At 39.7% G+C, this 17,887-nt stretch overlaps 2 protein-coding genes across 3 annotated transcripts in view; one reads left to right on the forward strand and one right to left on the reverse strand.

The window, feature by feature from the left end:
• Positions 1-36: 36 nt before the first annotated feature.
• Positions 37-17,887, forward strand: part of fgf14 (fibroblast growth factor 14) — a 49,755-nt gene continuing 31,904 nt past the window's right edge. Inside the window, exon 1 of one of the 2 annotated variants that reach the window (XM_077616675.1) lies at positions 37-270. Coding sequence is in view for 1 of the 2 variants with exons in the window: in XM_077616674.1 (XP_077472800.1) it covers positions 7,306-7,396 (91 nt within the window). In the remaining variant the exon portion in view is untranslated. Of the gene's footprint in view, positions 271-7,170; positions 7,397-17,887 lie in introns of those variants that run through there. The other variant, XM_077616674.1, reaches the window with a different exon arrangement.
• On the reverse strand, positions 73-2,896 carry cfap97d2 (CFAP97 domain containing 2). The gene is made up of 6 exons (XM_077616676.1): positions 2,829-2,896; positions 2,629-2,735; positions 1,952-2,026; positions 887-1,005; positions 648-825; positions 73-472 (listed from the first exon to the last, which is right to left on the reverse strand). Exons 2-6 carry the CDS (start codon positions 2,725-2,727, stop codon positions 266-268), a joined length of 678 nt encoding a protein of 225 aa, XP_077472802.1. The 5' UTR covers positions 2,728-2,735; positions 2,829-2,896; the 3' UTR covers positions 73-265.

A 17,887-nucleotide genomic window follows, 5' to 3' on the forward strand; every position in this document is an offset into this window, starting at 1 on the left:
AGCACCTGACTGCAATCCACTGATTGCTCTTGTAGGACACCCATTAGAGTTCTATGCTTGCTTTGTGCTCTTCTTTGGGGTCAAAATGAGTTTATTATGAAAGATCAAAGTTTTTATTCAAGCACATGTTTGATAAACATGAACATTATCATATACTATTCTCATGTTGGTACAGGAATTGCTCAAGAGGGGCCCTAAAATTCACCAGGAGCATCTTTGCTTGAAGACAAAAAGTGGCAAAAGAATGACTTCCTTCTGCATCTGGTTATGGTGAGCTGGATTCTTCTGTTTTTTCATTGCTAGACTCTTCTTCACTGTCATCTTGCACTGTGCTTCTTGTTGTTGCGCTTGCAATTTGGCCAACATTCCCTGTGCTCTTGGACGTATTGTTGACCGTGATGTGGACTGCAACTGTAGTATCACTGCTGGTTGTTTTTTTCCTTGTCAATTTTTTGCCGGGCTTTTCTTCACCCTGTTATTGGAAAAGTTAATTCCTTAATGGCAGCCGATGAGTTAATACTTAACAAAAAACATGTCACAGGCATTTACCACTTAGGAATTTTTTCACTTTTTTTGTGATTGTGTTTTTAATGACATTTTAACACGCTCAATCATGTGAAAACTGTTAAAAAGAAAAAAACGGCAACCTGCTGACTTCTGCTCGGGTAACGCGCGATGGCGTCCACCAATTTGCGAGCTTGGAGCCAATCGCCGTGCAATTTCTTCACGTCATAATGAGGCTTAGACTGGCTCAAGCGTGTCGACAAACTCTGGTTCTCCATGTTGATTTGCCTCAATTCCCGCTGGCGTTTCTCCACGTTGAGACTAAAACGCAGAGCAAATCATGAGCAACTTTAATTCGTTATCATTGGTCATCCACACGTACCTTTTCCTCTCGTAACTATTCCTGTTGTCCACTCGTCCGCTGGTCAACATGATGTGGGATAATCTTTCCAGAAGTAAGATGTTCTCTCTCTCAATCGTCCTCGTCCACATATCTTTGCTCTTGACAGTGCAGTACAATGTCCGATTAAATCGCAGTCTTTGTCCACATTATCTAGTATGCTAAGTTGATTAGATAACCTTATTTTTTAAGTTCGATCAGTGGCGGAACAAATACGACGAGTGTCAACGGGCGCCTTGACTTGAAGATGCTATGAAAATACTATGGCAAGTGACCTTAAAATGATAGAAGCCATATTTGGGACAAAAATCCACCCAAAAAAGTCTTCTTAAATATGAAATTAAATCCAATTTAGGCTTCGTTTCTCAGCAGTATTGGCCCCACTAACAAAAAAAATCTCCTAACAGAAGGTAGAATTGCTGGGGGGAAAAAGTGGGCGTTTACTAAAGCATTTTTGGAATGGAATAACTAAGAGATGCTCAAAAACAGCCAGATTTGTTTTAATTTCATTTTTCTCTCCTAATTTCCACCTCTGACATTGTAGATTTCCAGTTAATTTATGCCAGAATTTTAGCCTTGAGCAATGTTATAATACGCAACTGCTGCATGGCAGCAAAGACAATATTACAGGCTAAGTCACAGAATGAATTAAAATCATAAGGCCATCATAATTATAATTCCAAAAACAAAGATATTATTTATTATTATTGTAATCAACCACTATAGGTGGCTATTGCAGAAAATGCTAGTTTTGCTTGTATGGTTTTGTTCCGTGTTCATAACTGCAAAATAGTTTCTTATTGCTGAACAAGATGTTTTTAAATTATATTCAAATTTTGCTTTAAAATACAAAAGAGTAAAGGATGCGAACTAATTATAATAATTGACAAGTCTACCCATCGCTGGGCAAAATTCATTGATTAGAACAGAAAGCATTAAAAATGGAAACCAAAAACCTATATTTGAATAACTCACCAGCTTTTATGCAGTACTATGTAGTATTATCAAATGATATTAAAAATATCAGTTTTGCATACTGTGAGTTACCTTTGGTCTCTGTGGAGAGAGGTGATCATATTTCTTGGGGGCTTTTGTGTCCAGTGTTGGTTGCATGGACTTTACCTACAGAGATACATAAAACCATGAAACACGTAGTTTGGTCTTTGGTACTACGTTGTCTTTCCGACTTTGTTCCGTCACAAAAAGTTTGGGTTTTCAGGGGGTGAAAAAGGTCAAACTTTTACCTGTGTAGTGGCACTTTTTCACTTATCGTAGTTTTTGGACTGAGTATAAGTTACATTAGCCAATGATTGCACAATGAAAGGGAAAAAAGTAAGTCGCACTGTAGTATAAGTGGCATTTTTGGAGGAGATTTTTTTTTAAAAATTGATCAGAAACCAAGAACAAACATTATGCTAAAGTAATTAGTAAAACAAACGAACAACAGACAAAATAGGCACTGGCTATAGTAATATATTAACAGTTTTTAACATTAACCTAAAACTGTCGTTGGTCAAAGCGGAAAAACTGCGAAAAATGTGACTTATAGTCCGGAGAATACAGCAGTTTGTTCCCCAGAACAACAAATAAAATGATTAAAAGCCAGAATTTAAAAAATATATATATTTCTTTCTGTAACATGGTGAATAAGATAGATTGATTACGGCTTATATAATTGTAATTTTGAATATAATCTGTTGCGGGCAAAACCTTGTTCTTTTCACCTTATTTCGGTGAAAATTATAGGAAATTTTGTCCCATTTCTGCTGGAGGTACTTGTTCCCACAGGGCACAATTGGTTGATAGGCCAGGTGAGATAACATTTTATAGTCTATGGCACAAAAAAAAACAAATTTTAACTATACATCAAGGCCCAATGAGGCTTATTCCCAGTAAAAGGGGAAAGAAAGAAGCGTGCACTCACCTCGCAAAAGTTTGCCTCAAGTATGAAGTTACACCTGCATGGACAATGTTTCGGTGTGTACACGACCCCCCCGTAGTCAGCAACAAAATGCTTTGTTTTCTGCCGCTCACGGTTGCTATGGCAGCGGCGGTGACAAGCACAAATGAATGATTACCGTTTCGACATCCTCAATGAAAGATAATGAGGCGTTTTACAGGCTCTGCTTCCTTCCAGCATGCAAAAGTAAAGCCAAGTCAAAAGGGAAACATTATAAAATATATAAACGCTACATGTAGAAATCGCCCATTGTTCCCACTTTAATGAATATTTCTGCATGAATTCATCATAAATAGCCAGATGTAATAGTTATGAAGCCTATACAGAAAGTGTCTCCTATTTTTTACTCTCCGCTCTTAACTAGTATTTTACAAAATCCTCATATGGATTCAATCCGACAGACTAAAAAAAACGACATGTACAGTGCATTATTTTTCAAACTGATCTAATCTGGCATTCACGTTGGGACTTTTGTACCGTTCCCAATGTCAGCAGCGTCCTCAGCTTGAGACAAATAGCAACCTAAGTGCTTATATTTTCCTCAATGGCCCCATGGGGGCCAAATACGAGGGAAGGAGTCGCTGCATTTCCCCACGGTCACTGGAAAGAAGGGTTTTTTTTGTCCGTGTGATGGAAAGTGGCTAAGGTAACATGTCCCAGGGGGGACGCCTGTTTAGAGGAAGCTGCTCCCTTCTGCTTACCACACCACTTGCTGTAATCCACACCTCCATTTTTATTTTTATTCTTTTAATGCAGTTACATTTTGGCAATTTGACACCATGCCAAATTTATTCGCTCAGATTATATCATCTGCTGGTGTTAGTCCACCATGTTTTTATTCATTTTCCGTTCTGCGTCTCCTCACGAGGTTTGCGGGGGTGCTGCAGCCTAACTCAGCCAACTATGTGCATTCGAGAAGTTGGCCAGCCAATCCCTGAGCACAATGGGACAAACAACCAATCATAGCTAGGTACAATTTAGTCTTCAACGAGCATGTCTTTGGAAAATGTGGAATGGGTTGTAAACCCTGTCCTCCATTTTGTCAAATGAGTTTCGCAATGGAGTAAAGTTCACTTTGGGGATAAAATCTGAAGCAAAGTCTTCATATTTCATAACATTGGAATCATTTGTTATTGCGCCATTCCGTTTTAGACTATTTAATCAGAAGGCAAAGTATTTCCAAAGAAAGAAATGTATGCTCAAGTCACTGCAAAGGCAAGGCTGACTCTAACACAACGTGAAAAGCTTTCCTACCTGATTCATCAAAAGCAGTTTTTAGGGGCCAACTAATGGATGGTGGAATAGAAAAGGACTCTAAGGCAGCCCACTCTCCATTAATACTGCCGAGCTCCACCGGGATGAATTCTTTGACTCGGAAGTACGCTTTATGTAGCCGGTCCCGCGACCCCCAAAAGCGGCTGTTTTGATCGCAATTTGGCACATACAAGATGCACTTTCCACTCAATGCCTTTTTCTTAATACTCAGATAGGTTGCTGCTATAAAAGGATATAAATAATGAAGTAAAACAGACTGCCAGGGCGGTTACAAAGCCGCAGAATGAATTATGAGGGTAAAAAAATTAGGAAAGTACAAAGTACTTTAGAGGTCTAACTTGGGTTTGACTATCATTTTGGAGGAAGAATTTTGCCGTGTTTATAATAGCTATCAAATTGGAAGTCCCAAAATCACAATGTCACAAATTGTAGAATTATAAGAGTAAAGTCGTAATATTACAAGATCAAAGTTTTAACGTAATGAGAATAAAATCCCACATTGTAATATTACAGAAATCGTAATACTAAGAGCTTAAAAACGATTTTCTTGCTTATTTTTTACATTATGTGAACCGATAGTTGTTTGGTTTCACTTTGTCGACTTAAGGTCTGTATCGACACAAACTGAAGTCACATTAGCAGAATAGAATCAACTAAATTAAAGTCATTTTATGGCTTTTTTTACATTACTTAAAGCATCAGTTGTTCTGAGCATGGGGACTTTAATTTTTGGTGACATTAAATAGCATTTGGCAGATCCATGAGGTCGCCCTGAGTTATAGGATAAAGACGGCACGGGGGGCAAAACATGGTGCTTCGTTACTCAGGCAGATCATTAGTGAAATAGGGAAGAGAAAATAGCTTAACTATTGATTATCTTGTTGCCGCTACAGGAACCAATCAATCGGCTACAGCTGTACGTCCAGAGCGTGAATATCGTGTCTGTGTACAAGTACAGAATGAGATCCACGGTATATGAAGATGTGTGTCTGGATTTAATTGTGTAGTGTTCCCATGTAGTGTCCCAGTGTGTGTTTGCCACAAATAACAGACGGCGAGTATAGCGACAGGTGGAAACAGTCACAGGGAGTTAAACCAGTTAACCAGTGCAATTGGAATTCATTCACCATGCAATTTCGGGTTCCATTGCGCGACAATAACAGCGCGCCATACAGACAAATGTTTTCATTTCCAGCATGCACATGACAATCAAGTACTGACTTCGAATTAATATTGACAATAGCTGGCCAGCTAACTATATCGTTCTATTTTTAGCATCAATCAATGGATGACGAACCGAGTACTGAGCGCTAGCTGTTGGAGATCATCACTCTTTTAGGTACCTCAAAATTTGAGGCAAAGTTAACAATGACAACCACCAATACAGTAACGTATAGTAGATGTAGCCAGCTATATATCGATCTATCTATTTTCAAGCGTCAATAAATAATTGTTCATTGGATGGAGCTCACGAGGGGCCCTGGGCAATCAAAAACAAGTATTGTAATAACCCCCGACAAGCTCGTCAGACAATATCCTCCAGGGTGCAATGATACTTCACGTTGCGGCGGATGGATCGATGGAGAGGCTGAGGTCGAAAGATCCTCCACTTGTGCCCATTCCACACTGACTACATTTGACCTCATAACAATAGTACGCATTTAAAAAGCGGTTATTGAAGGCTAGAATGCGGCGTTCCTTTTAAATGGGGGGTAAAAAAAAAAAAGCTTCCACCACTTTGTGCTCTACACACTGACTGCATGATTTCATGTAAAGCTAAAACACAAATAATTGACATTAATTGTAAAACAGCATAACACTATAATACTAGCCATTTATCACATTTCCTATAGAAACCAACTCTACAATATCCATTCATTCTTGTTACATGGCCCTTAGCCTGGTGCTTTTTCTTGCCAAATAAATTGATTGATTGATTGATTCATTTTCCATTACGCTTATCCTTACAAGAGTCACGGGGGTGCTGGAGGCTATCCAAGCCTACTTAAATCGGACAAAAAAAAACTGTTCTTTCGTGTTTCAAAATTTAGTAGTGTGTTGTTTCGCATTGTAATTGTTGTAAAAATAAGATATTCCTTACAATGTATTTGTGGGTCATGCATGATGCCTTCAAGTTCAAAAAAAAAAAAACTGTACCCCAGTTATAAAATCCTCATGACACATGCCTGCGTAAAAATATAAGCCTATCAATCATATAACTTTTCTTTTTAAATTATACGACATGAGCATCACTGACATGATGGGGCACAAACCACGTGTTTCCATCATGGAAAGCCAATTTTTCCAGTATGAGCCCTCCTCCTCCCATTGGCCCCCTCGCCGCCGCCTCCTCCTCATCCTCCTCCTCCTCCACATCCTCCTCTTTTATTTCCATCATAGACTGGAGGAAAAAAAAGGAAAGAAATCCGTGCACATGTTCAGCTACAGCTGCACTTTTTTTCTTTTTTTTTTTGATGGTAGGGGGGGAATAGCGTAGCATTGACACCGTCACGGATCCACACGGCTGCGGTGCGAGACCCGGCGGGCACACGCAAACTGCGGTGGGCGCCGTCTGCTCTGACTAGGGGTGCAAATTTGGACTTGAGCGGGGGGTCTTCATAGGATGCATCCTCCCCTGGCGTGTGACGCGGCGTCGATCCACCCTCCTCCTCCTCCTCCTCCTCCTCCTCCTCTCCTCCAGAGTGATGAACTAAACGCGGCGATGCTTCTCTCTTCCTCGGAAGAAGCCCGCTGTCTTTTATTGTTTTAGTTGGCGGTGTGTGTGTCGTGCAGTGTGCGTGTGTGAGTGTTGTGCGTGCGTGTGCATGCGTGTGTGTGTGTGCGTGCTGGCGTCTCCTCCCCGGTGCGACACATGCAATTAAAAGAGTACCTTTTCTACTTGAGGACGCCACAAGAAGAAGAAGAAGAAGAAGAAGAAATCGTAGCCTTGTTGCGAATTAAGCCACGTGAGAGAAACACAAGAAAGCCCGCACAGACAGGATATCTATTTTTCTCCTTTCTTCTTCTTCCTATATGATACAACTGGCCGGCTTAACGTGGAGAACTGTGTTGTCATTATTCTTCCCATGGTTATTATTATTATGCAACCGCAAGGATCTCATCTCTCTCCGGGTGTTTGAACCACTGGATTCGCCCAAATCAATCAATGTGGTTTCTTTGGAACATTTTCAGCAAAGGAACGCATATGCTGCAGTGTCTTTGTGGCAAGAGTCTCAAGAAAAACAAGAATCCAAGTGGTAAGCGACATATTTCTCCTTCTCCCTGTCATGATTGGGATTACACACCAAGTGTCTTTTTTTATTGCTCCTTTGCTGTGTATCATTTGCCATGGACAAACCTGCAACGCTATTCATGCAGCAATGCCGAGATACACACACACACACACAGGAGGGATGAGGAACAACTTCGCCGACCAAAAAGCTGCATGACATCACCTGCAACTTTTCTCCCAGCAAACTAGCGGCTATTACATAACTACTAGACCTTTTAGTTTCAGGCGTAGGGTGTTTTTTTTCCTCCAAATTCCACACTAAGTTCTTTTTTTTTTTTACGAGTAGAATGGTTTTCTAGATCCAGCCGGCCCAGTTAACAGTTGTCGCGGGCCGCTCTATTGCCCACGTGGTGCACGTTGCCCACCCCTGCGCTACATGATGCCATCCTGGTTCATACTGCAGCAGCAGGAGCCCTCCACTGCAACATGACTTCTCGATTAAACAGGCCCCCAGTAGAAGTGCTGCATTGGCAAAGCAATGCAGTGTTTTCTTTTTTTTTTCGGGAGGGGGGTAGTGCGCTGATGCAACAATTCCATGTTTATTTCAACAGGCTGAATGAGAAAATCTGTGTGTGTGTGATAATAGCGCATCTGGCGGCGGTGTGTATGTGTGTGTGTGTGTGTTGTACGAGGCTACTTGTTACTCCGTGCAGCCTGGCCAAGGGAAGATGATGAGCTCAGCAGTACAGTGCAACTGCACCACACATCAACATCGGACTGCATGGAGAGACACTGTGACACTGCAGGAGAAACACTTGTAGAAAAGCAGATATTCGATCTACAGTAATACCTCGCACATGGAGGTTCATGCGTTCCAAGACCTGCCGCCATCGCTGAATCACCGCGATGTAGGGACCGTGTTTTGATGGAGTCTATTTAAGACTTTTAAAAGCCTCTCTGTGCTATTGTATAACTCACCTGTTACAATACGGTTCACTATACTGACACTAACTAGTCAAAATAACATTTGATATTACATCATATATAGTACTGGGGAGGGCCGGTGGACGAGTTGGCCCACAGTTCAGAGATCGAGGGTTTGATTCCAGGTCTGGACCTTCCTGTGGGGAGTTTGCATGTTTTCCCTGGGCTTGTATGGGTTTTCTCTGGCTACTCCAGTTTCTTCGCACATTCCAAAATCATGCAAAGTAGGCTCGCTGAACTCTAAATAAGTGTGTGCACGAATGGTTGCCTTTCTTCTTGTGCCCTGCGATTGGCCCCCGCCTGATTCCCGTAGTTAGCTGGGATAGGCTCCATCACTTTCATTTGCTCCTCCTCCTCCTCCTCACTAGTAGGAGCTGGCCTACCAAAGGTAGACATTGCCCCCTTGGGCTGGTGAAATACTCTTTAGTGTAACTTGCCTTTCTTTCCTCCCCATTTCATGTTTGTTTTATTGTTCCTACACAATAATACAGGTCTTTGTACTTCTGTAATATATCTTTGCCGTTTGCAAAACCCAGAATTTGACATTGGATTGCGTCCAAATGTGTGATAATACTTTAGAGGAAGGAGAGCATTAGAATAGAAACAAAGAGCACTCACCACGTGTAGGCGTTTGTTTTCAAGGACATTGGTAAACACTTTACTTCATCAACTATTCAACCATAACCCTTAAATCGTACAACTGATTCATCATTTCGTTTTATTTTGGTACGACTCTGCCAAAAACTTCAGTTTCCTGTGTTTTATTTATCTCTTAATGTTTGATTTTACTAGACCTTTTTCTTTATTTGTTTGGACTTTGTTCGCCCCGGGCTTGCGTGGGTTTTCTCCAGGTACTCGGGTTTCCTCCCATAACCCAAAATCATGCATGATAGGCTAGTTGACCACTCTAAATTGTCACTAGCAATGATTCATTGTTAGCCTTTCAGTTGGCTGACCCCCAGTTCAGGGTGAGCCTGCCTGGTACCCATAGTTGGTTGGCTCCAGCACCCCCACGAGCCTTGTACGAGTAAGCGGTTGACTGGTTTTTAAGGATTGTGGCCGGTTTAAATGAAGTTTGTGTGAGACGCAACCCTTACAAAGTTAAAACAATAATGTGATTAACATTTTTAGCATTTTTCATTTTCATTGTTTATTTTATTTATTTATTTATTTTTGTATTGTAAGCCGCTAGCTCACTTCATAGGTAGATAGATACAACAGTTGCAATGCTTCTAATTCCCTCAACTACTTAACCGCCCTCTTCACTTTGCCAGCAATTGATTTTGAAGGAGAGGTTAAATTGAATGAAAGAGCAGCTATAAACAATCTCTGTTTTCATTTTTCCAAATAGCATTGATTACGTTTCAGAGGAATATTCGTGGGGTGTTAGGCACATTAAATATGCAAAAACAGAATACCTCGTACCCTTTTTTAAGTGGTTACCAGGGAAACCACACATGACACACAACAACATTCTCCGAGATTAATCGGTGTACTCAGCGATCCTTTAATTTTCAGAGACTGCGTTTCATGTTGAGCTAAAAGATAAATGTGACACCTGCTCTTAAGTCACAATTTCATAAGGCTAACATTTAAGACACATCTGCAATCACCAAAACAAAGAATAAGTCATCTTATTCTTGTTTGAAAGAAAAACATTTAATGATCTGATCCTGGCCTGTTTTGGCATTCATGGGAATAAAATTTGTATTCTCTAAACATCTTCATTCTCCGTATCTATGTTTACATACTGTATATTCCGGACTATAAGTCACACTTTTTTCATAGTTTTAGTGGGCCTCTGACTAATACTCAAGTGTGACTTTTGTATGCTTTTTTCTGTCTGATCTCTGACAGTCTGTTAGGTTTTTATTTTTTTTAGGCTATAGTTATCTGAAAAAGTCTTGCATTAAGATGCATCTATTTAGCTTGTTGTTGTTTTATTTCTATTGTTACTTTAACATATGATTGTTCTTAGTTTCTGAGCAAATAAAAATCGTCCTTAAAAATGCGATTTATACTCCAGTGCGAATTATATATTGTTATGATATCATTGTAGGTGAGGTGGTCTTTTCCTGCCCTCCGTATGCATTTTTTCATATGACAAATCCTAACGACGTGTCTTGCTAGTTGGCGCTGGGTATTTTTAGGCAATGCTGCCATTCTCCTCTAATTGTGGGAGTTCTGTTTGCATGTTCACCCACTCTTTAGCGCCGCTTTTCATTGTCTGTTTCAACCAGTTAAACGAGTTCATATACATAATTCAGGCAAAATTTCTAATGACAAATAAGTGCATCTTTTTTTTGTTTTTACTCGGACCTCTGTTTTTGGTTAATAGCTACACTGAGAAACTACAGGGATCTAAAGTTCACTAAAACACTTACTGTACATTTGGATTAAGGACGGAGTAAAACCAAAGTGTGGTTTAATTTAGGATAACTGTTGGAAGTGATTGTAAGTCTCGTCTGGTATTTGGAATTCATTCATTTCAGTTGAGCGCCCCAGTTTTTACACACTCATCATGCACTCGGAATATTAAAAAATAAATGATCAAGAAATCTATGCTTGAAAAATAACGTATGTAACGGTTGTCCCCTGCATAGTTGAAACCATTGGATGACCTAGTGAGATGCTGCAATTGCCCTCAATGGAAAACAGTGGTTGAGACTCGTGTCCTCAACTGATTCCTTTCACATTTCCAGAAATCTTGTGGAGTGTCCAATCGCTTTAGCGAGCATGTTTTTTGCCAAATGGCAGGAAAAGGTACTCGAAGAAAATCCAGGCAGGCACGGGTTTTTCAGAACTGTGAGTTGGACAAGCTCACCACGTCAAAGGGATGGGACTCGTATAAGTCATAACAAAACAGCCGTTGTCACACATGGAAGAAACTAGCAAAATGAGCAAAATCTTACGTTTATAATATCCACCATGAAAAAAAGTACATTTCAGTGAGTGCCCCTACACCCTTTAATTCCACAGAACAACAATACCTGACACAACCTTATCCTCCAACGTTTCCCCGTATTCTCTGACCTCATTAGGTCCTTTCCACTCACCCCCCATTTAAGTGACATTTGCAAAGTTTCAAGACGACAACTGCGTCATCGCTTGCAGGGGGCGATCAACTAACGCGGACTCGATTCCTTACTCTCTCCCAGCTCATTACTTTAATTGACTTAATGACGTACACATGAAATGGTCAGACTTTCAACGCCTAGATGACGCAAATGCAAAAGTCGGCTTCTTAATACGTCTGAGCTGTAAGAATTGTGGAAAACATTTTAGAGTACTAAACCCGTGCTGTTTTCCGTCCCTTTTTTTTCTTTGGTGGAACAGTTGGGCCCTGATTTATGCAGAAAGACATAAAACTGTAAGGTTAGATTCACCAAGGTGGAGAAATTGTCACTAAACAGTTGGTATTTTAATTGTTGTTGTTGAAATTTGACATTTGCAGTACGATTATCAATCATTTACTCACTTGCGTGTGCTTTTTTTTTATTTATTGTTGACCTTTTTTTTTATAATGAGAATTTACCCATCAATATTCATACAAGTCTGCACACAATTTAAGCACATGTAGGCTACTTTGTTTACTCTCACTAGATCCCCAAAATGAATTTAAAACCCCAAAAAGCAAACACAAAAATCCCTTTTCCTTTTTTCTTCCTAAACTTCTTTCTAATTTCATTATTAAGTCTTTTTTAATCACTTTTAATAGCTGCCTTATCATGTCTGCCACCATTTTCAAGTCAATTGCCGTACTATGGCATAGCCCCTTTTTAAGCTCTATTTTTAGACTTTAGTCGCAATATTTTTTGGATAAAATTCCACCAGATACATTAGCTCGGTTGTAGCTCTGAGAAAAACAAACAAAATAATAATAGTCTTCAAAAAAATCTCTCCCGTGTTAGAAAAAGAGTATATGATAGAATCTATGCATGCACAGTTAATTAGAAGTTGCAATTAAGGTCTAAAATATGGCAAATAATTCATCCAGGGGACCGCTATTCACCGTAGAGCGACGAGGAGAGCAGAAAAATATGGCGAGGTCCGCCAGGCCCTGCTTACTTTCCTCCGCCCAGAGTGCATCTCATTGATTTGATTATGAATGATTGCTGATATGATTTCATGAGTCACCACTGGCCTGCAGCTCATTTATTACGCCGGGGCATAATGTGAACTGTGCTTCCTGACTCAAGAGGAAAGAAATCTTACCGTGCCGATGTTTCCTTGTGCCTCCCTCTTGGGTTGCCAGGTGTTTGGTGAAAGCTCACTTATGATCAAAAATGAAAATGTACTTGGGCTATTGGATATATTTGACATCCATAACATATTGCTTTCAAAGATATCCATGGCTGGGTGTGAAATTATTCCCTAGCCACTTTATGATATAATGCAGGACACTATCAGGATTCAGTGAGATTGCAAAGTGACCGTTTTGACCAAAATGTGAGTCTTTTGTCAAGTTCAGGGACTTTTAGCCAGAATTGCAATACTTAATAGGAACCGACCATGACTAAAATGTATTTTGGGCCAGACCAAAGAAAGCCAACTATGGACTTTCCTGGTGTAAATACTGCTTCTGATTTTATTTCTGCACGTCTTAAAACATTTTTAGTATTTAGAAAAAGCGTGTCCAAACTTTTCAGAATGAAAAAAAATCTTGGCACTTTTATTAGTGGAACAGAAAATGGGAATACGTTCAAAAAAGTATCACTTTCATTTTTTTAAGCATTAAATCATTGGTTTCCATTGATGGTGAAAGAAGTCCATTTCAATTTGACTGTTCCAGTTTTCAGAATTAAAAAAAAATCTTGTCACTTTTATTTGTGGAACAGAAAATGGGAATAGGTTGAAAAAATTATCACTTTCATTTTTTTTAAAGCATTAAATCATTGGTTTCCATTGATGGTGAAAGAAGTCCATTTCAATTTGACTGTTCCAGTCAAATGAATTGGATAACTCAATACCAGCTGTCAAAAAAATAAAATAAATTGGGCAGTGGACAGTAACCCTTGATTTAGAAAATCATCAAAATGACTGAATATTGCTGTGAAGTTATTTAAAAAAAAATGACATAAGATTTGAGGGATATTTTTTCAGTTTATTTCTCTGTCCAAAAATCCTTAGCTGGACTGCAGTATCTTATCCTGGTTTTAATGGTATGACTGTTACAGTCTAGTCGGCATCCGTTTGTATCTACCGTTGTGATCGTCTGCCTGCTGCGTATTCATTTACTGACCATATCTTCCCCGGCTTTGAGAGTTAGATTAAGTTACCAGCGACTTCACTGATTTGTTTCAAAGAGAAGAGTGGTCTTCCGTGTTATGGTGCTTTCGCTTTTCTGCATGGTTAATAAATTCCGTTAATACATGAGCCGTTCAGCCTCATGACGGTCGCAAATTGTCATGCAAATCATAATTTAATGATCATTTTAATTGCTTTAAGTAAACTGGAACGGATTTTCGTAAATGTGTTCATAATTCTGTTTAAAATCTACCGCGCTTCCTTGAATCGAATCGCAGTGGAATATCGTATCGCTGTCCAAAGAATCGATAATGTTGTATACCACTAGGGCATATTTGACACCCCGGAAAAAGTTCCTGCAACTCCATCCTTATTTTCTGGATCCGCCCACTTGTCTGACTAGGTGCTAATAATCGATTGTTATAATTGCAACGTAAAGCTTTTTGTGTGGAGGGTAGTGATGATTGGTGCAGGAGGTTTTCAAGAGCTGGAGGTTTGCTGTGTAGATTTTTGCTGCAGTGCAGCAGGAAGTCTTGTGCTGCTGTGGTCTCACTTTCTGCTGCTTTTTTCTCATGCTGCTTAAATCATTTCTTGTCCGTACGTCGTATTTTTAAAGTGGAGCAAAACTGAATTTTAAAATTTGCAACCCATATTTTACTGGCGCATATCAGAGTTGCTGAACTTGGCGTATGTTTCGTTCATAGCGAGCAGTGTGCGTAGGAGATTTAAGTAACAGTTGGAGAAAGTCAAAATTATGTAAATTTAAAAACATGACCATTTATTTTTTTGCATCACTCGAAATGGAAGTTGTTCAGGGTTCACCGACAGTTTTGGTGAGGTTAGGTTAGTGTGGAAAATTTGATTTTGGAATTATTTTGGAGGTTTTTGTGATTCCTGGTGATAAAACTTTGATGAGAATGACTATTGTTAATATAGGCGACATAGTTTTGAATTAAAATATTTCAAATGAGATTTTTTTTCAATGCAAAAAGTGTGACACAGCTCAAAAAAGGTTGGGAAACACTAATCTAGACTACGTTTGTCCGTACGTGAGGTATTTCCGTCAGGGGTGTAAAAAATAATATCCTGCTGCCAATTTTTATTAGCCTGAAGCAAATCATGACAATATAGTTGAAATGAGCTACAGAAAAAGCTTCAATTCAGCCTTCAATCTGTTGCATTTTTTCAGATTTAAGACTAGATGGAGTTGAACAGTGTTGCTTTATTTTTCCTATTCATTGTAAGAAACTGTAGAATTGTATTATTTTGTTTTACATAAATACATTTATTCAAAAATAATCTAACTTGATAAAGTACTATCTTGGTTGTGATTTGGTGGTCCGTGGACATTTTTTCTCTGCAATGGAAAGTTCATTTTAGTAGTGTCAAGCCACACAAGTTCAAGTCCAATGATAAAAAAATTCTAAATGTGTCTCTGAAATTGATTTTCATCTGAACAAAAAACACATTTTGACCTAAATAATGAATCTGTTGCCTTTGGTTTTTAAAAATCTTGCCCACATTGGACTGGAATCTCAAAGTTTTGGGGGGATGTTGGCAAAAACCATTTCCACGAGAACACAATGTGACAGCCCGGCACTTGACATTGCCTGCAGCAAGCTGAGAAGGTGTCGCTGTTATCTGCGGGACATTTTAGGATTTGTTAGCGCTCACGACGTCCTTTACAAGCATGTGACAGCTTAAATATTTGTGCGAGAGCAGCTTAGAAGGTGGCGCTTGCCTCACTGGGGTCATATCAACACGGTGTGAAACCCTGGTACAGTAAACGCTAGCAAGGATACCTTAAATCCAGTCTAACTTAAGCTTTTTGCGGGTCAAATATGGAGGCCACATCTCTTGCTAAGATTGTGGGGCGACAAGTTCGCAGGGCACTTAACGCCGAAGTGAGCGGTAAGTCTTGTGAAACAGCTACGGTTAGTTTAAGCGGCGTAAAACTTTATTTTACGTAAGCCTTGATGCCACGTTTGCCCTGAATGTCATTTTTCAAGCTTTTCAGTTGGTATGTTTCTTTGATTTTTTTCCCAAAAACTTGAATCTCAATAAATTGCAGCAGACTGGCTCCAATTTGAACATTCAGTATTTCAACTCTTAGCTCTGATTGGTCGTCGGTGAGATGTGGTTGTGTCCGATGGGCAAAGACTGACACATACAATCGTTCTTCAATGACACGTTCTCAGTATTGGTGGCCGAAACGGTTATTTTGGGAGTATCGGACAATATCGGATTTCGTCATAATCCGATCCGGTGATCGTGTGTGTTTCAAGTAAGCTTTTTGTCTTTCGAACTTGCCACTCCCACTTCAATTTAGGCAATTGTTTGGGGAGTACACCATCCCTCTTGCTGGTAACACACGTTTGGTAAGCATAAAAAAATCCCATTGGTCTGTACACTAGCTTAAGTGAACTTCATTGGATCGGCCTTATCAGCGCGGTGTTCCTTAACGTCAATAAAACCGATTACCGCATTGCAGATCAAACCTGAAGGTCACCATTAGAGCATGTGTACGCATTAACATCTTAGCATGTGTTCCATAGTTGCTGATTTATGTAAAGGAAAGCTCCTCGGTGAATTTGACAACGGCGGAAAAGCAGGCATCTGTTGTTCGGAGATTGGATTCAAACTTCGGCGAGGCGTCCATTTTAACTCTCGATGCGTCTCGTGCTTCAACACGTGACTTCCGTGGGGGCTCGCGCAGTCGCCGCCAATGGATCTCCCAAGGCTGCCTTTTGTGATGGCTTCAATAGCATTGCATTGAGTTCGCCTGTCAGCTTTTGGTGGAGTTTTTAGTTACTTTTCCAAACAAAAATGTCAGAAACACTGGTGTCTTCTGCATTTAAGAGACAAATTACAAAATAGATGGCCATTTTTGACATTTGGTTAAAAAAAGTGACTTTTAGTCCAGAAAATACTACATAATAGTGAAAAAAGACAGGTGGGGTTCATTTCCTCGGTGTGTAAATCACGTGCAATGAAAATTAGTAATAGAAATATCTTTTAAACGTGTCCTAGGATGCCACTATTTGGAAAAAAAAGTTTAGTGCAAGTTAAACTAAGTGGACAGAGAAAGTGGTGACTTGATCACGGAGGAAAAAAAATGCACAACTCATTGAGAAGGAGAAGTTTCTCCTGTCAATCAATGAAGCAAAGGGGCTAAGTTTCTGTCGCAGTATCTTCGACCCTGACAGAGGTCACCAGCCTCAAAACAAAAACCAGCACTCCAGTTATCTTCTCCAATGGCTCACATATTGCATAGCAGGTTTTGGTTTTTCAAATAACAGGATTGGAATGTGGCAGTTCCCCCCTGTTTAATTTTTCATGCACCCTTTCTGAAAGTAGTCATTTTGACATGACCTCAGGGTCGCCATGTTGGTAGTGGCAATGAAAACTCTGCTCATGCTTCCTGATTGAAATGCGTTTATCCCCCAATTTAAATACAATTGTTACTCCTTGAGGCTTGTTTTTGGTGACCACCCAATATTCCCGGTTTGCTGTTTAAGCTAAATGCAGTTGTCGAACTTACTGATTCGCACCACTCCTTATTCTATTAGTCGAAGCTGGCAGCGAGGTTGATGACGAGAATAAGTGACAAGGACGCCCGGCAAGCAACAACGTCCTTTACGTTACGCGCTAGCTTATACAGCGCTGGTCTTTAATGCTGAGCTTTTCAGAAAAGTGCCCCTCAAACCTTTTGCTGTTGTGTCTTTGATCTTATTAGCAGCGGCGGTGTAAAAATAGACGCAAATTTGGGGAATTTCAAATGAAGTGGCATGGCAGCATACATTAAAAATAAGTATATTTACTGTTTTCCCCTTTGGTTAAAAAACAGAATATTAAAAAAGATTATTTCCTCAAATGAGGATCTGGACAAATTTTAATGTCTATTATTGATCTATGGAAGAAAGCTGTCAAATCATTATACGATTAATTGTTGGCAGATTTAGCCAATGATCTCTTAACCACGACAAAAATATGTTGGACACCCCTGTTATAGTGTAAAAATTAATCGATTCTGGCCGTTCCCTGAGATATTTAACGACATGATGCAATATGTTTTTAATGTGGTCATCGGTGGTAAATATTTTGTCATTTTTTATGGTTCAAGCCATCCGACAGCAGTGGGTGTCTTTTTACGACCAGGCGCAATGATATTGCTGTGTACTACAGCATGATGTAACACTAAACAACATGATGTAGCGCTTGCTCATCGTGCCCTTACATTAGATTGAAGGAGGTCGTAGAATTAGTTTATAATCATCAAATATTT

The sequence above is a fragment of the Stigmatopora argus genome, chromosome 13, assembly GCF_051989625.1.
Source record: "Stigmatopora argus isolate UIUO_Sarg chromosome 13, RoL_Sarg_1.0, whole genome shotgun sequence".
NCBI lineage: Eukaryota > Metazoa > Chordata > Actinopteri > Syngnathiformes > Syngnathidae > Stigmatopora > Stigmatopora argus.